This window comes from Mauremys reevesii, linkage group 1 (assembly GCF_016161935.1).
Source record: "Mauremys reevesii isolate NIE-2019 linkage group 1, ASM1616193v1, whole genome shotgun sequence".
In the NCBI taxonomy this organism is placed as follows: domain Eukaryota; kingdom Metazoa; phylum Chordata; order Testudines; family Geoemydidae; genus Mauremys; species Mauremys reevesii.
In genome coordinates this window covers 84,603,200-84,626,781 of record NC_052623.1, presented here as the reverse complement: position 1 = coordinate 84,626,781, position 23,582 = coordinate 84,603,200, and the positions used below count along the sequence as shown (strand labels likewise).

The following is a 23,582-nucleotide window of genomic DNA, read 5'->3' as shown; positions in this document are numbered from 1 at the left end:
CTAGTGCCTACCTGTTCCGACACTGCGCTGTGCCCCGGAAGAAGCCAGCAGCAGGTCCGGCGTCTAGGTAGGGGGGCCATGGGGTTCCACACGCTGCCCCCACCCCGAACACCAGCTCTACGCTCCCATTGGCCGGTTCCCAGCCCATGGGAGCTGGGGGGCAGTGCTTGCAGGCAAGAGACGCACGGAGCCACTTGTGCACTTCCACCTAGGCGCCAGACCTGGTGCTGGCCACTTCAGGCACAGCACAGTCCGAGCTGTCAGGACAGGCAGAAAGCCTGCCTCTGCGCCACTGACCGGGAGCCGCCAGAGGTAAGTCTGTGCCCCAATCCCCTGCCCCAGCCCTGAGTCCACCCCAAGCCCCTCATCCCTGGCCCCATGCTAGAGCCCGCACCCCCACCCCGCAGCCCTCACCCCCTCCTGTACCCCAACCCCCTGACTCAGCCCAGAGCCCCCTCCCACACCCCGAACTCCTTATCCCCATCTCCGTTGGGTCATGGGTATCAACAGTTATCTCCAGGAAAAAAAGTTCAAAAACCACTGCAATAGAAGTCTCCTTTGGGAGATGAAACTGTCTCAGAATACAACTACCCACTTACTGAATGGTGGTGTTGGCAGGAGGATTTGACCAGTATTATCCACACTACTTGCTAGCTGACTTTCAAGTATAATTTAGTTGTTGGATTTCATCCTGCAAGGTCCTAACTGACCCTGATATCTGCCCAATTGAAAGGAAGCCTTTTCCCAAAGCAGTACTCCCACAGATGAGATCAGCAGAGGTGCTCGGACTGACTCTCCTTTTGTAATCATGGGAGAGAGCTACCAGTAGGATATTCACAATGAGGCACACCTTCAGGTTTGTAATTATTTTCCCTTTTTTGTGGCTCTAATCCCTGGTTCTGAAATAGCCCACATCTGTTGGACTCTGTGGCATGCTGTCAGGTGCATATGTTTTCCAGGAATTTCCATGAGGAGGAGACTATAAAGGAAATGGGATAGGATTTGAGGCTATATGGGTATTGGCTTGTTTATTACTTGATGCAAGTTGGATTTTGTAAGAGAATGGACTGGCTGGGGTGCTTTATTGTATTGAGTAACTTTGTATGTAATTTTTAAGTGATGGCAAGTGATGATCAGTGGTTCAGTCATGCTGGAAGGGCATAAGGAGTGGGGTCCCACAGGAATCAGTTCTGGGTCCTGTTCTATTCAATATCTTCATCAATGATTTAGATGATATCATAGAGAGTACACTTTTATAAAGTTTGCAAATGATACCAAGCTGGGAGGGGTTGCAAGTGCTTTGGAGCATAGGATTATCATTCAAAATCATCTGGACAAATGATCTGAAGTAAATAGGATGAAATTCAATAAGGACAAATGCAAAGTACTCCACTTAGGATGGAACAATCAGTTGCACACATAGAAAATGGGAAATGACTACCTAGGAAGTACTACTGCGGAAAGGGATCTGGGGGTCATAGTGGACCACAAGCTAAATATGAGTCGTCAATGTAATACTGTTGCCAAAAAAAGCAAACATCATTCTGGGACAGGGTTTCTCAAACAGGGGTTGCCGCTTCTGTAGGGAAAGCCCCTGGCGGGCCGGGCCAGTGTGTTTACCTGCCCTATCCACAGGTCCGGCCAATCGCGGCTCCCACTGGCCGCGGATCACTGCTCCAGGCCAATGGGAGCTGCTGGAAGTGGCACGGGCTGAGGGACTTACTGCCGTCGCATTCAGCAACTTCTCCCATTGGCCTGGAGCAGCAATCTGCGGCCAGTGGGAGCCGCGATCGGCCGGACCTGCGGACGGGGCAGGTAAACAGCCCGGCCCGCCAGGTGCTTTACCTACGGAAGCGGCGACCCCTGTTTGAGAAATCCTGTTCTGGGATGTATTAGCAGGAGTGTTGTAATCAAGACACGAGAAGTAATTATTCTGCTTATTCCACGCTGATTAAGTCTCAACTGGAGTATTGTGTCCAGTTCTGGGCGTCACATTTCAGGAAAGATGTGGACAAATTGGAGAAAGTCCAGAGAAGAGCAACAAAAATGATTTAAAGCTCTAGAAAACACGATCTATGAGGGAAGATTGAAAAAATTGGGCTTGTTTAGTCTGGAAAAGAGAAGGCTGAGAGGGGACATAAGTTTTCAAGTACATAAAAACTTGTTACAAGGAGGAGAGAGAAGAATTATTCCTCTTAATCTCTGAGGATAGGACAAGAAACAATGGGCGTAACTTGCAGCAAGGGAGGTTTAGGTTGGGCGTTAGGAAAAACTTCGTAACTGTCAGGGTGGTTAAGCACTAGAATACATTGCCTAGGGAGGTTGTGAAATCTCCATCATTGGAGATTTTTAAGAGCAGGTTAGACAAACACCTGTCAGAGATGGTCTGATAATACTTAGCCCTGCCACTAGTCCAGTCCCCCTCCCATAAGTGCAGGGGACTGGACTAGATAACTTCTCGAGGTCCCTTCCAGTCTTATGATTCTATGACTGAACTTTTGATAAGCACCTTTTTTAAGAAATTGAGAACATTCAATGTAGAATTAGTGAGACACACATGGGACCCCACACTGAGATTTTCACACTTTTCAGAGTAGAATTGCAATTAAAGGAAAGCTGTTCTGTTTGACCTCTTTATTGCAAAGTTTATTGGCTTGGTGTGGTATTTTCCTGGACTAATAAATGGTTTGTTTCCATTTAAGGTGGATAGCAGCAAGGAATCAGCAGAAGCAGCTTGTGATATTTTATCACAACTTGTGAATTGCTCTTTAAAAACACTTGGACTAATTTCAACCGCTCGACCAAGCTTCATGGATTTACCTAAGGTAGCTTGTGCATGTTTTGTTCTATTTATTGAATGATTGTAGTGGTAAGTATATTACTGATATAATTTAGAAAGTATGTAGATTTAAAGCAGTAGGTTCTCTGTAGGCTTCATCTGTTCCTGGGAGCTCTTAAAATGCAGGCACTGAGACTCAGTACTCAAATTTGGCTAGAACTTTATTGATTATATCTGCATCATGTGGGTGTTTACAGTATTTGTTTAACTTCCCAGATCTTTTCCCAACATACATTGGCTCCAGTGTAAAAATCTGTGAAATAGTGTGTGTGCGCGCGTGTGTGCACAGTCTGTATATAAAATAGATCTAAGACCAGCAAGGAGCATTCTGATCATCTAGTTTGACCATCTGCATAATACGGGACATAGAATTTCACCCAGTAATTCCTGCATCAAGCCAATAACTTCTGGTTGAGCTAGAACATACTTTGTAGAAATACCGTAGATCTGATTTTTGATGTCATAACTTGAAACAATGGAGAATCCATTGCATCCCTAAGTAAGTTGTTCCAATGATTAATGGCCATCGCTGTTAAAACTTTGCACCTTATTTCTAGTGTGACTTGGTCTAGCTTCAGTTTCCAGCTATTGGATTTTGTTGTGCCTCTGCTAGATTAAAGAACTTCCATTATCGGAAATCTCCCCATCCATAGGGAGACGAGGGAGGGCAAACTACGGCCTGCAGGCCAGATAGGGCCCGTCAGGGCTTTCAGTCCAGTCCACGGTATTGTCAGCCTAATGGTGCAGCGGGGCTAAGGCAAGCTCCCTGCCTGCCCTGGTCCTGCGCCGCTCCCAGAAGTGGCCAGCACCACATCCCTGCGGCCCTGGGTGGGGGTGGGCGGGCGGAGGGTTCTGTGCACTGCCCTTGCCTGCAGGCACCCCCCCCCACAGCTCCCATTGGCTGGGAATGGGGAACCCTGAGCCCCTGCCCCCCACACACCCCTCTTACACACAACCCCTTGCCCTGAGCCTCTTCCTGCACTCCCTCCCGCACCCCAACCCTCTGCCCTAGCCCTAAATTCCTGGCCCTGCATACAATTTCCCCACCCAGATGTGGCCCTTGGGCCAAAAAGTTTGCTCACCCCTGTCATAGACAGTGGTCAGAGTCACATCTTGGCCTCTGAGAGAAACTCTTTAGTATGTCACTATAAAGTGGATTTTCCAGACCTTGAATCATTTTTATGGCTCTTTTCTGACCCCTTTCCAGATTTTCAGCACCCTTTTTGAAGGGTGAACACCAGAAGAAGTGGCCATAGTATTGCAGTAATGGTGTCACTAATACTTAAGGCTAAGATTTAGTCATGGGTATTTTTAGTAAAACTTATGGACAGGTTACAGGCAATAAATGCAAATTCACGGCCCATGACCTGTCCATGACTTTTACTATAAATACCCCGACTAAGGTGCCACTGCCTCTGTGGGGCCTGAACAGCAGCTAGTGCTGGACTGGTCCTGGGGTCAGCTGTACCAGCTGCTGCAGCCATGGAAGTCACGGCATCCATGACCTCCATCGCAGACTCGCAGCCTTATTAATGCCATATATAGTGATAATAACTTGTCCTTTCATCCACTCTTTATTCTCCTGCTTATACATTCACAGATCACCTATTTTTACCGGGAGCTTGTGTTGGCACCATTCAGTCTCATTCATTACCTAGATACAATCCCCCATCTTTGGGACCTACAATCTTTTGTTCCTAGATGTATAACCTTACATTTGGCTGTATTAAAACACCTGTTGTTCAAATGAGCCCAGTTTACCACTCAGTCCAGATAACTATATAGAACCAACCTGTCCTTATTATTTACCCTCCCACACTAATTTTTGTTACTTGCGAACTTCACCAGCAATGGTTTTATAAATTTTCCAAACTGTTGATTGCTATAGAATAGCATGGGCCAACTACAGATCTTTGTGGGACATCGCGAGAAATAGCCCCATTGGCAGATGATTCTCCATATACAGTTACTACTTGATCTATCAGCCATTTTTTTAATCCAGTATATATGGGTTGCAGTAGTAGTACTAACTTTTTTTTAATTGGAATGTCGTGTGTGACTTTACAGAAGTCTAAATATGTTATGCCAACTTTATCAACCAAATTTCTAATATCAAGTGGTATTAAATTTAACAAAAGTAACTTTTAGTTTAAAAAAAAAAAAAAAAGTTTGGCATTTATTATGCAATCATCCTTTTAATTCTCTGATTATGTACTTCATCAGGCTTTCTGTGACTTTGCCCAGGACTAACTGGTGTGTGTGTGTGTGTGTGTGTGTGTGTATATATATATATATATATATTTTTTTTTTACCGGAGCCATCCATCCTGTGCACATTTTTATAAAATACTGGCATTAGACTAGCTTGTCTCAGTTCCTCTGGAATTTTGCAAGAGTTTCAAGACTTGTTAAATATCAGCATCAATGAGTTGGAGCTTCTCAGCCAAATCTTTTTAAAACTCTTATGTCAAAGAAAAGTTATCTTTTCTTACATGTTAAATGTTTAACTTTGGTAATTCCTTCCTACTTACTTTTGGCACAGAAAGTACTACTTTCTGACTGGTAATGTGTGTACATCATCCTTCTCTTCTCCTCCTCCTTGTTAGAGTAGTTAGCTCTCTTGATATTCTACGCAAACTCCCCTGAACCATTTTGATTTGATCAGTGGGCATCTTGAACACAGCAGGGCCCTCTGAAAAGGCTCCTTTAATAAATGAGGAAATTCAAGCTGCCCTAGATGGGACTGACTCTGCAGCTAGAGTTAGGCATTTGTGTTTCTTCCAGAGATGGCAGCACAGAATTCAGGCCCTATGTTGTTTTCAGGGAAGACAGATGCAGCTGTGTATCTATCTTAACCTTTTGGGAATCCCACTTCTTAGATGCTTAGACCCACTGCCGCAGGCATGCCGGGCAGGAGCTCAACCGAGCCGGGAAGAGGGGACCCGCCCCGGGGAAGGGGGCGGCAGCGCGCGCGCCGCTGCTTGGGCTTGCGATTTCCCGATTTTGCTTAGACCCATATTACAGCTGATCACTGGATTCTAAGCACCGTGGAACTGAGATACACCCTGCAATTTCCTTCTTTCCCTCCCTCCCACTTACCTTCCTCATCCCTCTTCAGGGTCCATTCTTATGAGGCTACTCTTCTACAAGAGGTACAATCTCTTAAACAACTGGGAGCCACAGAAGAGGTTCCTCCTCTTCCTCCTTATAGGGGGGAAGAGTTTTTATTCCAATTATCTTCTGGTTCCAAGTCAAAAGGGAGACTCAGACCTATTCCGGACCTGCAAAACCTAAACAAATACACACATTTTCTGTTCTTTAAGTATGGTCACTCTGGCCTCCGTCATTCCTTCCCTAGAGCTTGGCAATTGGTACACTACCCTAAGGCTGTTTACTTCCGCATGGCCATCCATCAGAACCACAGGTAGATTCTAAGACTTGTGACCATGGTCCCTTATCAGTTTGCAGTCCTGCCATTTGACCTGTCTGAAGCCCCAGAAGTCTTCATAAAGTGCATGGTGGTGGTAGTATATTTTTCTCAGGAAAGCAGATGTAGAGGTGTTCCCATATCTGGATGACTGGCAGATCCATAGTCACTCCAAAAATGACTGGACATCAGTTTGGTCAGGGTTCAGTCTTTCATTCCTTGGGCCTGTTAATCAACAAGGACAAGTCAGTTCTTGGTCCTGTTCAGAAAATAGAGTTCCTAGGAGTTGTACTCACTGTACAGTGTCAAGGGCAGCCCTGCCTCCGCTGAGATTCAAAGAAATTTGGGATCTCTCCATGGATCTCAAGGCATATCCTTGCACAAAAGTAAGAAATTGATGAAGACTTTTAGGACACCTAGCATTGTGCATGTACATGACTTAGCATGCCAGACTTCACCTCAGGAAGCTGCAGTGGTGGCTGAAGTTTTTTATGCTCTCTCATCATCCACTGGACATCTTGACTCATGTACCTGCAAGGACTTTATATTCTCCCTGGACTGGAGGATGGATCCTGCCAATGTATGCACAGGAGTCCCCTTCTCCCCATCTTTACCCTCAGTGACTTTATTTACAGCTGCTTCATCTTGGTTGGGAAGCACACATGGGGAACCTCTACAGATTCAGGACCTGTGAGCAGACCAAAAATCTTTCTCTCCACATAAATGTCTGGGAATTGTGGGTAATTCACCTGGTGTTAGGCTTTCCTGTAGCACATCAAAAGAAGCATGGTTTAAGTCCTCACAGACAATACAGCTGTGATATTCTGTTTGAACAGACAGAGTGGCGCCAGGTCAGATTGCCTTTGCCAAGAAGCTGTGGATCTCTGGGACTTTTGTATCGGCAATGCATTAACATTCAAAGCCTCCTACCTCCCAGGTGTTCAGATCTGCCAGCCGGTTTCTCAGCTGATCTTTCTTTCAGCAAAAATCCCAAATGGTCTCAGACTGGATGTCATCAAATTCATCTTTCAGACTGTTGGGGTGAGGTTACCAGAGTTAGAGCTCTTCACCACTGGACTGACCAGAAAGTGCCACCTATTTGTGTACAAGTGTGAGCTCCTTGACAGATGTTTTCCTTCTGTCTTGGAGGAGCAAGCTACTGTAGGCCTACCCCCTGATTCCAAAGGTGCTATACAAGCTCAGACAGGATCATGCCCACGCAAGGTTCATAGTGCCAAGCTGCCCTTGTCAACATTGGTCCTCAGAAATATTGAACCCTTCTGTCAAGAAAATGATAATACCTCAGGAATCTGACTTAATATCTCAAAGTCAAAGTTGGATGTTGCATCCCAACCCATCTATTCCATATGTGAGAGCATGGATGCTCAGTGGTTAATGTCTCAGGAAGCAGAGTTCTGTCTGGGTTCAAAACATCCTTTAAATAGCAGAAAACTGTCCACTAGATACTCCACTGATGAAGTGGAAGCATTTTTCAGTGTGGTCTCAGCACATTTATTTAACTTTTGCATTCTTCCATCCAGTGTATTCTGGGCTCTTTACCTAGAAAGAGATCACCTGGCAGCCATGCTTTCTGCCCTCTAGAGGGGATGGTCTAGTTTTGTTTTTGTTTTTCTTTTAACCCTATGATTATCCATTTTTGGAAGGTTTGGACAGGCTATATTCACATGTCACAGAGCTTTCGCTTCTCTGGGATTTAATTTGGCTCCCATTAGAATTGCCAGCACCAGTGTTCTTGGTAGCTGTTTCCTCAGCTGGGAGGATAAAGGCATTGACCGTGTTGGTTGCTGCCACCACCCCCAAATACAGTATGTTTTATAAGGACAAGGACTATTTACACTCTCACTGTAAATTCCTGACTAAACTTAACTGACTTTTTCCCCTTAATTAAGGTATCTATTTGCCTTCCTCTCTTCCGAAGCCACATTCCCATAAGGAGGAAGAGACACTGCATACATTGGATGTTAAAGTGTTTTCCGTTTGGACAGAACCAGCCTCTTTAGGAGATCTCCTTAGCTGTTTCCTTTGCTGACAGGATGAAGGGCCTTCCTTTAGGATTTCATCTTCTATTTGCATATGCTATGACATTGCCAAAGTCCCTATGCTGAGCAGTTTTAGTGCCCTCTACAAGAGCTCAAGAGGCTTCAGCTGCATTTGAGTCATATCAATAAAGGAAATCTGTAAAGCTGCAACCTAGTGATCGATACATACTCTCACAAAACATTTATACTTTCAGCATTAAAGGGTTGATGCCAAATTCAGACGTGTAGTTTTACAGTCATTGTTCAGGTAGACTCTGAAACCCTTTTCTGGGCTGAATTGTTTGTGACTAACTAGAAGTGGAAAATCCCTTTTAAGAATCAAAAACCATTACTAACCTGTTCTGTAACTATTGTACTTCAAGGTGGGTCCATTCCATGACCCACCCTCCTTTTCCTCTCTATCAGTGTGTTATCCAATAAGAAGGAACTGAGGAGGGCCAAATCCACCCCCTTTAGACCATTGGCTGGCAGCATAAGAGTGTCAAGGGTGCATGTGCCACCTCAGTGAGTATCACTATGGGAAGAACATATCTGGCTCTGGCACACTAGGTGCACATGCACCTGAAGTGGAATGGATTTGTGAAACACATTTCAAAGAACAGTTACAAAACAGGTTAACTCTCTTTTTTTTACACATTTTGTAAGACTGCCTTCACAATTATAAGAGTGGCCTGTGATGCACAGGAGGTCAGACTGTGACCTGGTGTTCTCTTCTGGTCTTAAACTTTGGCATCTTATTTTAATAATTTTGATTAAATTTCAGACTTTCATTTTTTGCTAAACTTAGTCTTTGTATATAGATAAAGAACAGATTTTACATATTGCAGTTTACCCTCATGTCTGAATCTGGAGGATGTTGCCTTAGAAGTGCACTTTGCAAGTAATCTTCAGAGCTTACTTTTAGGTTCACTAGTCAATTTGTGCACTTGTATAGGATATTTTGAATGTTAGAGCACTGCATATTTTTGTCCCAGTTCCTGAGTTTCTGTTAATGTTGGATATTATCAATGACCGACCATAGACAAGGATTTATAACAAAAACTAAATACTTGATCTTTGCTTTTTAAAAAAATAAATAAAATAAAAACTGGGTCAAATGTTTTACTATCTAGCTGAGATAAAATGGATGCAGTAATGTTAACTATTGCAGTAGGTGTTAGACTAAAGGAAGGTGTAGACCAGGGATCGGCAACCTTTGGCACATGGCTCACCAGGGTAAGCACCTTGGTGGGCCAGGCCGGTTTGTTTACCTGCCGCGTCTGCAGGTTCGGACAATCGTGGCTCCCACTGGCCGCGGTTTGCCGCTCCAGGTGAATTGGGGCGGCGGGAAGTGACACGGACTGAGGGATGTGCTGGCCGCCGCTTCCTGCCACCCCCATTGGCCTGGGGCGGCGAACTGCGGCCAGTGGGAGCCGCAATCGGCCAAACCTGGGGACACAGCAGGTAAACAAACGGGCCTGGCCCACCAAGGTGCCTACCCTGGCAAGCTGTGTGCCAAAGGTTGCCGATCCCTGGTGTAGACTATCTATATGTGAAGATGTAAGGAAACATTGGTTTTGAAAATATATTTGGAATATTTCACATCCCTGTTTCACTGTTATTGTTTTTCTCCTTTCTGCAGTCACATTTTATCTCTGCACTGACAGTGGTGTTTGTAAACTCCAAATCCCTCTCTTCACTTAAAATAGATGATACGCCAGTAGATGATCCGTCCCTCAAAGTACTAGTGGCTAACAACAGTGATACGCTTAAGCTGTTAAAAATGAGCAGTTGTCCTCATGTTTCTCCTGCAGGTGAGCTACCCTGTGTGTGTTTAAAAATGTGTGGTGGGTGTGTGTGTTTGTGAGTTTTTTTGGTTTCACAGTGTGAACTTTCCAGCAAGCTTCTGAAAAATTGGGGGGGGTTGGCTAATATTTACAGCCTCTGACATTTTAATACTTGTTCCATTGTTTTTGTTTCTTAAGAATATTAAAACTGTATGCCTAGAATTATTTTGACTAGTACTGAAACATAGTATTTGACCATCATGGACAAATTTTGAGCGGGGGGGATGAAAATTGATTTAAATTTTTTTTAAACATAAGCAGTATCTGTTTGCTGCTACAGCTTTAAAAAAAGTTAAACTGTCTAAGCACCTAAAACCAGAGTGTGTTGAAGTGCTAAACTAGCTTTTGACAGCGGTATCCTCTTTTGCAAGTGCAGAATATTGTTTTTGTTCCAGTTTGTTCAGTTCAATGATTAGCTCATTCAGAGTTGGAAAAAAAACCAGAATTGTTTTCCTTTTCTAGTCTAAGAATAAAAACAAGGTTTGAGAGAATGAGATTGTTTCTGGTCACCATGTCTTTTAAAATTTTAGAATTAGTCAATCAATTTAGTTCGTTAACTACAGATGATGCATCCTTTTTGTTTAATAAATCAGTTTTTATCAAAAATATTTTGCATTTAACTATTTGTGTATCCATCACATTAAAGGCAGTTTCATTTAACCAATACAAATTTAAAATGCTGTTTTAGTGCATTTTTAAAATAAATTCCAATTTCCATCTAAATAGAGCATGATACAAATAAAAAGTGAATCATCTAGTAAATAAGTGCATCATTCACCATTTTCTAACATAAAGTAAAAATTAAGAATCATATATGCTATATAATTGCTGAAATAAATGTGCATAGCTATAGTGATCCTCCTGATCATCAAAAGTACCAAATTCATTGTAAAGTTTTTATATAGTTGCAAATCAACATGTTTTAATGCCTACCAACTAATGAGAATAAAATTTTCTTTAGGAAAATAACAAGTATAAATACACAACAAAATTAAAACCAGTGATTTAAATCAAAGTTTTCTACTTGTTGATTTAAATCAGTCCACCCTGGAGGAGGCTGGGTGGGGGTGAGGGTAGGAATCCTTTTAAAAGGCTGAATCCAATTTGATGACTTAAAATGGGTTGACAACTCTCTTGTGCTTCACTGGAAGTAGAATACATTCTCAGGTATTTCAGAATGTAAGTTTCTCCAGAGCATTTCATTATGACTATGACTTGAATTATGCCGAAATTGGGCGGCATTTCGGCAGCGACGCCTCTGGATGATGCTGCTTGCTGCCGACAAGCGGCATCATCCATAGGCATCGCTGCCGAAATGCTACCCAATTTCGGCGGATGCTCAACCACCGCCACGGTCCTTCATCTGGCACCTGCTAGACAAAAAAAAGGTTGGAGACCACTGATGTAGACAGTTGGCTTCATGTTATGTTTGAACTCCAAAGCAAGGAAACTATAATAGAAGCAAGAATATCTGGAAGAAAATAAGGAAACTTTGAGTACTCAGGCTTACCACTTTTTTTGTGTGGTTGGTTGGGTTTTTTTTGTTTTTGCATGGAAGTGTTCCACTTATCAGATTGCTATAAACAGTTGAAAAAACTTGAATTCACAGTGCCTAATTCTTTTTGAGCATTCAATCCTAAGTGACTTGCCTAGAATCACACAGGATGTTTGTGGCAGAGTAGGGATCTCCTACGTTGCAGGCTAGTGCTCTAGCCCCTGGACATTCCTTCCTCTGTGATTTATTATGGAGGCACCAGTCACAGCTCTTCAATTGAGTTCTGCAGTTTATATTGTTTGAATTACAGTGAGTCACTTTACCATCATAGTTACCAGTCACCTAGAGTTTTTATTATGATTTTCATATTTTCCTTTCAAAAATAATACTTCAGAAAGGATTACATTTCACTGAGTGCTGTTTTAGGAAACATTTTCCTTTTTTAACAAAAATATGAACATTTGTAATGTTACTATGAACAATTCTTACTCCCGAGTCTTGCAGTATCTCTGTATGTATCACTTTAGTTTTTCCACAGGGTTACTGGGGAAGAGGACAGCTGACACCTCTATTTCGGTGTGTAAATTGCATAATATTCTGGGATTCAGTAACTAAGCTTTTGGGTTTCTTTACTTTATACTCCAGTCTTTATGAAGCTGAAGAATTTCACTCAAGTTTAATCTTAAAATTGATTTTGAGAATAAAGACAATGTTCATATTTACATTATTTTTACAGGAAATTAAATAGAAAAGACACATTAGTTATGCAACACAAAGAATTAAATGGTAGGATATTGAAATGAATGTAACTGGTATACACTAAATGCAGTATTAAAGTGACAGATTGGAGAATATTATTGATATAATGAAAACAGTTTTACATTTAATGTTTCTGATCCTGAGGTAGAAAACACTTTTAAGTGTTTGTAGTTTTGTTGAAGAAATCATTACATTTTTAGGATCAATGTTTTGAGTAAGTAGAGCTTAAGTGAAAATTTTTTAGATGTTTGACATTTTTTTCCCAGTTATTGCAAATTTGTGGCTTAATTTTTCAGCTGAAATTTTCAGTTCTAAATCAAATGTTTTGTTTCCTGTAGGTAAACAAAATTGGACCATACCCAGCCTAAACTTTAGGCTGCATTCTGCGGCATGCAAAACCCAGAAGGCTGTATATAGTGGGAATAAAAAAAAAAATAATAACCCTTACCAACTGTAGTAGTTTAAATTTACCATAGAATGGGACAGCAAATACAAAGTATATATATCATGGGTTGGTGATAAAGATGTTTTTTATTGGCACTGTCTGCATGCTATTTAACCACTAGGCAAGGCTGCTGCTTTATAGGAAGAAGTGAGAACTCTGCAGGCACCCCCACCCCACCCCCAAAAACAAAACAAACAGTAAAACAGCTACTCTAGAAGTTGCTGGCTCCAATTTTCAGTTCCCTACTCTACACTGCTACACCTCCTCCAGGGTTGCCCAGCAAGATCCTGACCGCCAAAAATCTCGTGCCCCACCAAGGACGCTCCCAAACAGATACCACCCACAGGAGAATGAGAACCGTCCCCAGCACTTCCAGACATGACTGCATCCCCCCAAGGTCCAGCACCGGTGCTTCCAGAACCCCACTCCCTCCTGGAAGATCCAGCACTGCCCTGGAGATACCGAGAGCTGCCCACCGCCCCAGCACCCCATCTCAAGATCCACCTGAACAGCACTCCCCAGTCTGAGAGATGACAAGACCACAGACCATCCCCGCAGCACCTGAACCTGTGGAGACAATGCAGCAGGAGGAGCGGCGGCCGTGAGAGAGGGTTGCCACGCCATGGCAATCAGCTTGGACGGAGGAGCTGGCAAAGGCTGACAACTTCGAGAACTTCGACACCCTGATGGACAGACTGACCACAGAACTATCTGCGGAAATCGCAGCTGGAAGGAGGGAACCCCAGGAGACCACACGGACCACTTGCAGATTCCCTGCGCCAAGCCAAAACAACACTGCCAGAGAAGGCAGGAGAAGGGATGCCGGCCGCCGCTACAATCTGGCAGCCGCATCCAGAAACTATACGGGATGACCCGCCCAAAAGCCATGTGGGAGATCCTCAATGGGCCCTCACCCTACTGTGCCATCCAACCTGAGAGGCTCTACTCCTACTTCAAGGACGTGTTCGATCGCGAGGCCCAGATCAATGTGCAACGCCCAGAGGGCCTTCCCCTGCTACCCCGGATCAACCTCGTAGAGGACCTGGAGTGAGATTTCTTCCCACAGGAGGTGCTGGCGAGGCTAATGAGGACCAAAAACACTGCCCCTGGAAAAGATGGCATCCGCTACCACCTGCTGAAGAAGCAAGACCCCGGCTGCTTGATGCTTGCTGCCATCTCCAACAAATGCAAGCAGTTCCGCCACACCCCCTGCTCCTGGAAAACATCAGTGACCATGCTCATCCACAAAAAAGCGAACGAGACAACCCCGGCAACTGGAGGCCCATCTCCCTCTGCTCCACCCTCTACAAGCTGTATGCTAGCTGCCTCACGGCAAGGATCACGGACTGCTCAGTGTGTGGGGGCGCCGTCAGCTCAGTGCAGAAGGACTTCATGTCCTGTGAGGGATGCTACGAGCACAACTTCCTTCTTCAGACAGCCATCCAGGCAGTCAGGAGGTCCAAGAGGCAGTGCGCAGTAGCATAGCTCGACCTGACCAACGCCTTCGGGTCCATACCCCACTGTCACATCTTCACCACCCAGGGAGAATTCCGGATGCCAGAGACCTTCATCCAGATCCTCTGGGACCTCGACAAGGACTGCACTACCACCATCCATGTCACGGATGGAGAGACAGATGCCATCCCCATCTGCTGCAGTGTGAAACGGCTGCCTCCTCAACTCCATCTTCATCCTGGCCATGAAACCGCTCATCCGACCCATCTCCAGCAGCCGACCAGCTTCGACCTGCATGGCAAGAGAATCAGCATCCTGGCCTATGCGGACGATCTGGCCCTGGTCGCCAACCGCTCGGAAAGCATCCAGTGGATGCTCGACGTCGCCAGCAGAGCCGCCAAGTGGATGAGCCTTCACTTCAACGCCCAAAAATGCACCTCCCTCCACGTTGAAGGTGGTGCCAGGGCTCTGGTCTGGTTGACACAGTTCCTGATCCAGGGCGAGCCCATGACCTCCCTCGAGGAGGGAGAGGTATACCAACACCTGGGCATGCTCACAGGAGTCCACGTCAGACAGACCCCCGGAGACACAATTGCAGAGATCCTGTGGGGCGCAGGCCAAATTGACTCCTCCCTGCTCGCCCCCCTGGCAAAAGATCAATGCCCTCAATACCTTCCTGATCCCCCTGCATCTCCTTTGCCCTCAGGGGATCGGCCATAGCCAAGGTGCCCCTGAACAAGGCCGATTTCGCCATCAGGCAGCTAGTGAAGAAATGGCCCTATCTTCCGCAATGGGCCAGCACCAGCATCATCTAGATCTCCCACAGGCAGGGCAGTACTAGCGTACCTCGGATGGGCGACCTGTGCAACGTGGCAGTGATGACCCACGCCTTCCACCTCCTGATGTGTCTGGACCTGATTGGTGAGGAACATTGCAGAGGAAGCCGTATAGAAAGTGGTCAGAAAACTCATCGCCAGGACCCCCTCCGAGCAGGACGTTGCTATTTACCTCAGTGGCTCTCTGGAGGCTGAGTTCGGGAGAGAAGGGAGAGACCTGTTCTCTCTCTGGTCCCGCACCTGCAACACCTCGAAACCCCTAGAAAAGAGGATCAACTGCCGCTGGAAGTGGTGCAAGGAGCGTCAGGAGCTGGGAATACTGGACCACGCCATCGTCACCCCGACCACCAGAACGATGCTGGAAAGGACCCTGAAAGACGCCATCTGCTGCCACTATGCCAAGAACCTCAAGCAGAAGCTGGACCAGGGCAAGGTGTTCGAGGTGTCCAGCAAGTGGGATGCCAGCAACCACTTCCTCCCCGGGGGCAGCTTCACAAGGTTCACCAACTGGTGGTTCGTCCACCGGGGCCGACTCAACTGTGTTCCCCTCAACGGAGCAGTCCACCACGGCAACCGGGACAAGCGCTGCAGGAAGTGTGGCTACACCAACAAGACCCTGTCCCACGTTCTTTATGGATGCAAACAACACTCCGGAGCCTGGAGGCACCACCACAATGCCATCCAGAACTGGCTGGTGAAAGCCATCCTGCTGTCCCTGGGGAAAATCACCGTCAACTCCACCATCCCCGGGACAGACAGCCGACTGCAACCTGACATCGTTGTGACAGACGCGGAAAAGAAGGTGGTCCTCATGGTAGATGTCATGGTGCTATTTGAAAACAGGTCACCAGCCTTCCACGAGGCCCGAGCATGGAAGGTACTGAAGTGCACCCCGCTGGCCGACACCCTGAGAGCCCAGGGCTACGAGGTCCAGACACAGGCCCTGGTCTTGTGGGGGTCCCATACGCCCAGGGCTCCCAACGAGCCAGTACTGAGAGCGTGCAAAGTCAGTCAAGGCTATGCCCGGCTCATGAGACAGCTCATGGTGTCTGACACCATCAGGACACAGAACATCACAGGACACCGCCAGTACCAGGTTGAGTAACTGAGAACACCGACCAGGGAAATAACCCACTTCCTTCCCTGACAAACCGAGGGACGCACCCCACCCATGTACTTATTCTCTACACCAATATTGACTTTTAATGCATTCCATGGGTGGCGTACCCGAGCCCACTTATCCACTGATGCTTTTAAAAACTCCCACACCCCAATCAGGATCTATGCTGGTTATGTGATATGTATGTACCTCATGAAACTTGTAACTGATACTTGCAATCCCCCATAACCCAAGCCTGACAAGATATACAGTACCTTTCCTCTTAACTTTTGTGTAAATTTGATTTTAAACATTAACTTTAATAATAATAAAGTATTATTATTTATTTATTATGTCCTTAGTGGACAGTGTGTGAAACAGGTGGCTTGCACTGAAAAAAAAATCACCTGATACTCTCACCCCAAATCCTGCAGAAAGCAGACTTCATGCCTCCTAATTGTCTTTCTAAAGCTGGTTGTGAGCTCCATATTACCATTGTCTTTGTTTAGGAAACTATCCCAAAACACTCAGTGATTGCTGGAGGTGATAGGAGAGACTCTTCAGCCAACAATCACCTGTTACCTGGCTGACAACTGTGTAAACTAAGGGCTTGGCTACACTTGCAAGTTGCAGCGCTGGTAGAGGCTTTCCAGCGCTGCAATTACACCCTGTCCACACTTGCAGGGCACAACCAGCGCTGCAACTCCCTGGCTGCAGCGCTGGCCGTACACCCAGGTCTGCTTGGGGTATAAGGGTTGCAGCGCTGGTTCTGCAGCGCTGGTCATCAAGTGTGGACACTCACCAGCGCTGTTATTGGCCTCCAGGGTATAAGGAGTATCCCAGAATGCTTTTAACTAAATTATTCCCTTTGTTTTGTTATGCAGCCTCTCTTTGTTTTGTTGTCAATTCGGAGCTCCGGGCTCCGTGCACCGCACCGGAGCTGCTTCAAACATAGCTCCTGTTTGCTGTCATTAATCTGTAACTACTGTCAACAATGAAATGAGATAACCCCTGCAGGGGTTGAGTGTTTGCTTTGCTTGAGAGAAACAGGGGGAGGGGGCAGAGGGGGGAAAGAGTATGTTGGATGCAGGTTGTTTGCAGTTAACAGTAAGGGGGTGGGAAAATTTTCTGATTTTGCACAGTGTCGGTTCCAAAAATCCACTCTCTCTCTCTCCCCCCCGCTCCCTGTCACACTGCCCCACACCCCCCTCTTTTGAAAAGCACGTTGCTGCCACTTGAATGCTGGGATAGCTGCCCATAATTCATCACTCCCAACAGCGCTGCAAATGCTACAAATGTGGCCACACTGCAGCGCTGGTAGCTGTGAGTGTGGCCACACACCAGCGCTGGCCCTGCACAGCTGGACGACCAGCGCTGCAACTACCAGCGCTGCAGATTTGTAAGTGTAGCCATACCCTAATAGGGAGAATTGTTTTCTCCTGTCGTGTTGATGTCTTTAAAGTTCTTTCCTGGTTAACATCTGTCTGCCTGGAAAGATTCTTTATTTTCCCCCACCTCCACTGAGGGCATTAGGGGTGAATACAATGATCTCAGTGCTTCCTCCACCCTCCTTCCTACAACATACAGCAATTTGGCAGGACAAAGTCAAGTTCCATGTAGAAATGTGTTACTACTTGAGATGTCAGAGGCCAGGGAGAAGTGCAGTAGTCATTTCAGAGCACGTTATGCAGCTGTGGACATCATTTTAGTCTTGATGATCCATCTGTTCAGACTTACAGTACCATTTTTTACTTGAACTTTTGACACTGCATAGAACAAACATCAGTGCATAATATGAATGCATTGGACACCCTGAAATTGCATGCTACAACAAAACATACAACTTGGTGTAGTAAAGAATGGATTTGCAAGTGTAAAAGAAAACAAATGTTCAGTCATTAGTGCATATATGCCTTACTGTGTATGTACAGAGAATACATTATAGTACAGTCATGACAAGGTTTTATGGCTGGAGTTTGAGATTAATGAATTACTCACAAGGATGCTGATAAGCATCCTATCTAAGATAATTTTATTTCAGTGTCTGTAACTCATAATATAGATATTCTAGGTTACTCTGGGTTTTGCACTTCAGAACTCCTGCTTCTGTTTGACACGCAAAAGCTAATTTTTGTTTGAGGTTACATTCAAGAAAACTCGCTTTGATTTATAAGATATTTTCCCTGAATACGAATTAACACTTTGATGTTTTTTTCAAGGTATCCTTTGCGTGGCTGACCATTGTCATGGTTTACGTGAGTTGGCACTGAACTACCATCTCTTGAGTGATGAGCTTCTGCTTGCTTTATCTTCTGAGAAACACGTCAGATTAGAACATTTGCGCATTGATGTAGTCAGTGAGAATCCTGGACAGACTCACTTCCACACAATTCAGAAGAGCAGCTGGGATGCTTTCATCAAGCATTCTCCCAAAGTAAACTTAGTCATGTACTTTTTCTTATACGAAGAGGAGTTTGACCCATTCTTCCGTTATGAAACCCCTGTCACCCACCTTTACTTTGGGAGGTCAGTAAGCAAAGATGTACTTGGTCGTGTTGGAATGACATGTCCTCGATTAGTTGAACTGGTTGTGTGCGCCAATGGATTACGGCCACTAGATGAAGAGCTTATTCGTATTGCAGAACGCTGTAAGAATCTGTCAGCTATTGGCCTAGGGGAGTGTGAAGTTTCGTGCAGTGCCTTTGTTGAGTTTGTGAAGATGTGTGGTGGCCGCCTCTCTCAGCTGTCTATAATGGAAGAAGTCTTGATTCCTGATCAGAAGTACAGCTTGGAGCAGATTCATTGGGAAGTGTCAAAGCATCTTGGTAGAGTCTGGTTCCCAGACATGATGCCCACATGGTAAAGTCCTTAAAGACTTTAGGGCATGTGAAATAGCACCTTACTTTTGAGAATACCATATTGCAATTTACCACAGTCTTATTTAATATTATAATTTTTATTGTAATGTCACTGCTTTGATTAGAAAATTGATGTCATGTTTAGCACTAATTTCTAAAATCCACATTTTCTATGCTTAAACCTGGATATTCCAGAAAACACTTTCATTCTAATAAAATTAGTCTGTTTTTAGGTTCTCACTTTGCCATTGACAATGACCCTAAATTTATGTAAATAACATTTGAAAACATTGACAAATTTAAAAGTTGTGGTTGCAAAATATTAGCTATGAATTACAATATTTTATCTGTTACTTTGATATAGATACTAATAGTGAACAGACAGATTTGTATTGACTTAAAAAGGGAGGTGAGATTGAATGCTTTTACTGCAGACTATAGCAGTTACCTAGTGTTTAAATTACATGAACTGCCTGAACTACAGAATTTTAAGATTATATGGAGCATTTAGTAGGCTATGAAACTCATACATTACATAGTAGTAAATTAAGAGGCAAGACAACAAAAGTATTGTTTAGACACTTTAAAAATATTAAATTTGCTACTTGTTTAATTTCTGATGAGTAATTTGCAAACAATGTATTTTATAGATGAGGGTTACCAAAAGCTTTTTTTCCTCTATGCATTTTTCTAATGTAAACTTGACATTTCTAGGGTCTTCAGAGCCATTTCTAAACTTGTTTTAAAATATTAGTTATAGCTCAGAAAGCTGAAGTATTCTGGAAGAAATTGTAGATATACCATATTTTGACACTAGTTGGAACTGACAGGCTTTTCTCAAAAGTTAAAATCAGTCTTGCAGCATTTGATTAGCTGGAGTACTGCATATATTTCTAGATAAGAGGAAGCTTAAAAACATGCAGAGAAACGTTTAAATGTAATGGCTGTTTAAGTAAAGAGAATAGAGCAGAGTGAACACTGAACTTTAAAAGGAGTCTAAGGAGCCATTTGACCCCCCCAAAAAAACCATCTTGGAAGACCCATTAACTGCTTGCAAATTTAAGAGAAAAATGGCTTTGTAACTAAATTGCCTAAACTATATAAATTGCTATTCTGTAAATCTAGCTTCAGAAATGTTCATATATGAAGTGACTGTTTGATAGCTATCCATTTTTTGTATTCCTTTATTTCAACTAGTTTCAGATCATTTCATATTTAAAACTCAGAGCATCAAACCTGTGTGAAATAGAGCAATATGCAGAAATTAGATGTACAATTTCACAAAAGTACAATTTATAAATTGTTTTGATCAAAGAAAATGTTAGCCTACAGTGAACTTTGCTGGTGGCATGCTTTCCATTTTTGGGTTGTACAGTTAGCTCTTGTAATAAATTAAGTAGATTTTGTTTACTTCTAATGTTCATTTTGCTCCAAATGTATAGTTTGAGGATAAACTGTAAAATTTATAATATGGGCATATTTAACTTTATAATGTTTTTGAGCAAGCATTACTCAGTGGACTGACATCTTAACAGTAAAGCTATATGTTTCTGTAGAGGTTTGTGATTAAGAATCATTCTATTGAGTAGGCAATTTTTTTGTATTAGAATTTGTTAAAATATAGCACTAAAATTGCTTTTATTTGTACAAAGGTGTCAATATACGTAACATTTTCTTTTACAAAGACTAAGTTTGGTGTTTAAATACTTCGATATTTCTTGGCCTTTATTTGTGTAAATGGACTTTGATACTGGTACTTCACATGGTCACAGTCTGAACGGTGATACTAGAATGCCATTACAAGATTTTCTAGGGAATAATTGTTACTAGTGATTACTTCAAGCATGCATGTGGCAGAATCTCTTCCAGTAATGTGACTAAAGCCTTGTTTGGAGAGGTGAGCGATGCAGGAGTAGGGCCAAATCCCACTGGTATTGTATGACTATGGTAAGCAGTACTGGCCACTACTTACTGCATTGGTTGAGAATACCTGTGTATGGAAAGTAAAGCAATTAACTTACACCCTAGTCACCTCAAATTGTTGCCTCATCACTAGGAATTTATCCATTTGAGCTTCTTCATTCTGCTTCATACATGCTGTTGACTATTGAATCTTGAGGAGAAAAGATGCAAGTAGAGCAGAGGTAGGCAAACTATGGCCCGCGGGCCACATCCGCCTGGCAGGACCGTCCTGCCTGGCTCTTGAGCTCCTGGCCCCCTCCCCCGCTGTCCCTTCTGCCCCCACAGCTTCACCGCTGCATGGGCAGCGCTCTGGGCTGTGGGGTTGTGCGCTCCTGCCTGGCAGTGTGGCTGGCTCCGTCTGGGCAGCACGGCTGCCAGATATGCTGCTGTGAGCAGCATGCTAAGAGGGCTGGGGGGGTTGGATAAGGGTTGGGGGGGTCAGGGAGATGGGGCAGTCAAGGGATGGGGGGGTTGGATAAGCATGGGAGTCCTGGGGGGGGCCTGTCAAGGGCCAGGGGTATGGACAGGGGTCAGAGCAATCGGGGCGGGTGGGTAGGGAGTAGGGGACAAGGAGCGGGGGGGGTGTTAGATGGTTCGGGGGTCCTGAGGGGGGCAGCTAGGGGAGGGGTTGGGGGCCAGGCTGTTTGAGGGGCACAGCCTTCCTTACCTGGCCTTCCATACAGTTTTGCAACCCCAATGTGGCCCTCGGGCCAAAAAGTTTGCCCACGCCGAAGTAGAGGGAGGCTCCATAAGTATAATTAAAAGTGAATTGCCCCCAAGCGGAGTTAATTTTTCATCCTATGCAATTATAAAGAGAAGTGTGAAATTTGGGGGGTGGGGGGGTTAAATGAAGGTGGATAAAACAATGCATACAAAAACCACTCCAGGTAGTGTCCTATCTCAATCAAAAATGAAACAGTATTGGTATAAAAATGATGAATAGTATCAACCTTAAAGCAATGTTGGTCGAAAAAGGGAAACACTTTGAAGTAGACAAGGCCTTCCACCTTCCATTGCAACTGTTCAGTCCCCAGTGAGTGGTGACAAAGCATTCTCAGTTTCGGGGAGCCAGATGTGGCTCAGACATTTAAAGAGGATCAGGCACATCAGTTTGGTTGTCTTCAGGAAATACTAACTCTTTTTAAAATGAAAGAGTCTTTTCCCCCATAAGTATGAAAGTCGCATATTTACCCACACTTCTACCCCAAAAACACACCCACCTGAAACATCACCTCATTTAAAAACAAAAAAACACCATACCTCAAAGGGAGTAGGCTTGTCTCCCAGGAAGTCAATATAAAATCAATAGTGATATTTCTAGTGGAAGATGTTTATAATCTGCTTTAAGAAATATTGAGGCTCATTTTCTGCTACTTTCAAAGTGTATGTGACTACTTCAAACTTCTGCTTCAAGTTTACTTTTTGTAGGAGTTGACTTAAATACTTCAAACATGTTTAATTTACAAACAAGTTGCATATACTCAAATGCTAACATAATCTAGGTCAATTTGTAGTAACACTAAAATGTCTTACTTAGTGATATGACAATCTGTAAGTTGAAGGTTTTGGACATGTTAGCTAAATTCATCAACTCCACTTACTTTGCTGGAATTAATAGCATTAAACTTGCCCTCTTTGTATTTTCGGTAGGTCTAGTTAATGAAGTGAAGCAAAGCTTTGGTCATTTTGGACTAATCTCAGTAAAGCAAGCCAGTGTTAAAAACTTCCAGAGTGCGAGTGCCATGCATTGTGCCAAATGGTGGCATGTGACACGCTGGGCTACCTACCCACCATGCATCACAGTTTGCATTGACACAAGCACTCCTAGTAAGTACATACTGTGCAGACCCAAGCATGCACACCAACAAGCGCCAGACTAACTTTGGCAGCTATACACAAATGTAACTTGTATCAACCAAAGTTTGTAGTGCAGACATGGCCCGATATAGAGTGGTTAGATAGTGTCTAGGCTGTGGAAACATCAGTCAGTGGCAGTGTAAAACCTACCAGCTGAGAACAGTCAGATATTCCTCCAAAGCTGCCTAAAGCAGAGGACCCCCTCAATCACGGATCTGTGGCCCTCCTTACTCCAAGGGAAATTCTCATGTTCCCAACCTAACCTGCTCAAACTGTACTTAATGAAAGGCAGGGAGGCAAAAGTAGAGTTTCAAACTAGTGAATTCCTGGTGTTTGTCTACAAACAAAAGAAGTATTCACTAAAGATTCAGTTCACTAAACATAAGGTCTTATCTAGCCTAATTTCAATAACTGGTGTAGCTGTGCTGCTGCTGCTACTTACTATAACAAACCCATTATCTTCACTGGCAGAACATACCCCCACAATTCAAGCTTTCCTTGGCCAAGTATGTTGTTGGCTTTTGTTTAATTGATGTGCGGCGGAGGAACACTGTGCTTAGCCTGGCTGAAAAGCATATTTGTTGTTTAGAAGCCTATGTTTAGGCTCCCAGGTTTTTTTTGTTTTGTTTTTTTTAAATCTGGGCCTTTATCCACAATAGGGTTTT

The 23,582-nt window shown here is 44.1% G+C and overlaps 1 protein-coding gene across 5 annotated transcripts in view; it reads left to right on the top strand.

Annotated features, from left to right (window-relative positions):
* The window catches only part of FBXL3 (F-box and leucine rich repeat protein 3), a 31,861-nt gene extending 10,743 nt beyond the window's left edge, over positions 1 to 21,118 (top strand). For 4 of the 5 annotated variants that reach the window (XM_039481759.1, XM_039481752.1, XM_039481766.1 and 1 more), the window contains 3 exons: positions 2,703 to 2,828; positions 9,947 to 10,118; positions 18,460 to 21,118. In XM_039481759.1, the coding sequence (XP_039337693.1) occupies positions 2,703 to 2,828; positions 9,947 to 10,118; positions 18,460 to 19,103 (942 nt within the window). In that variant the 3' untranslated portion in view covers positions 19,104 to 21,118. The remainder of the gene's footprint in view (positions 1 to 2,702; positions 2,829 to 9,946; positions 10,119 to 18,459) is intronic. The other variant, XM_039481785.1, reaches the window with a different exon arrangement.
* Positions 21,119 to 23,582: the final 2,464 nt, after the last annotated feature.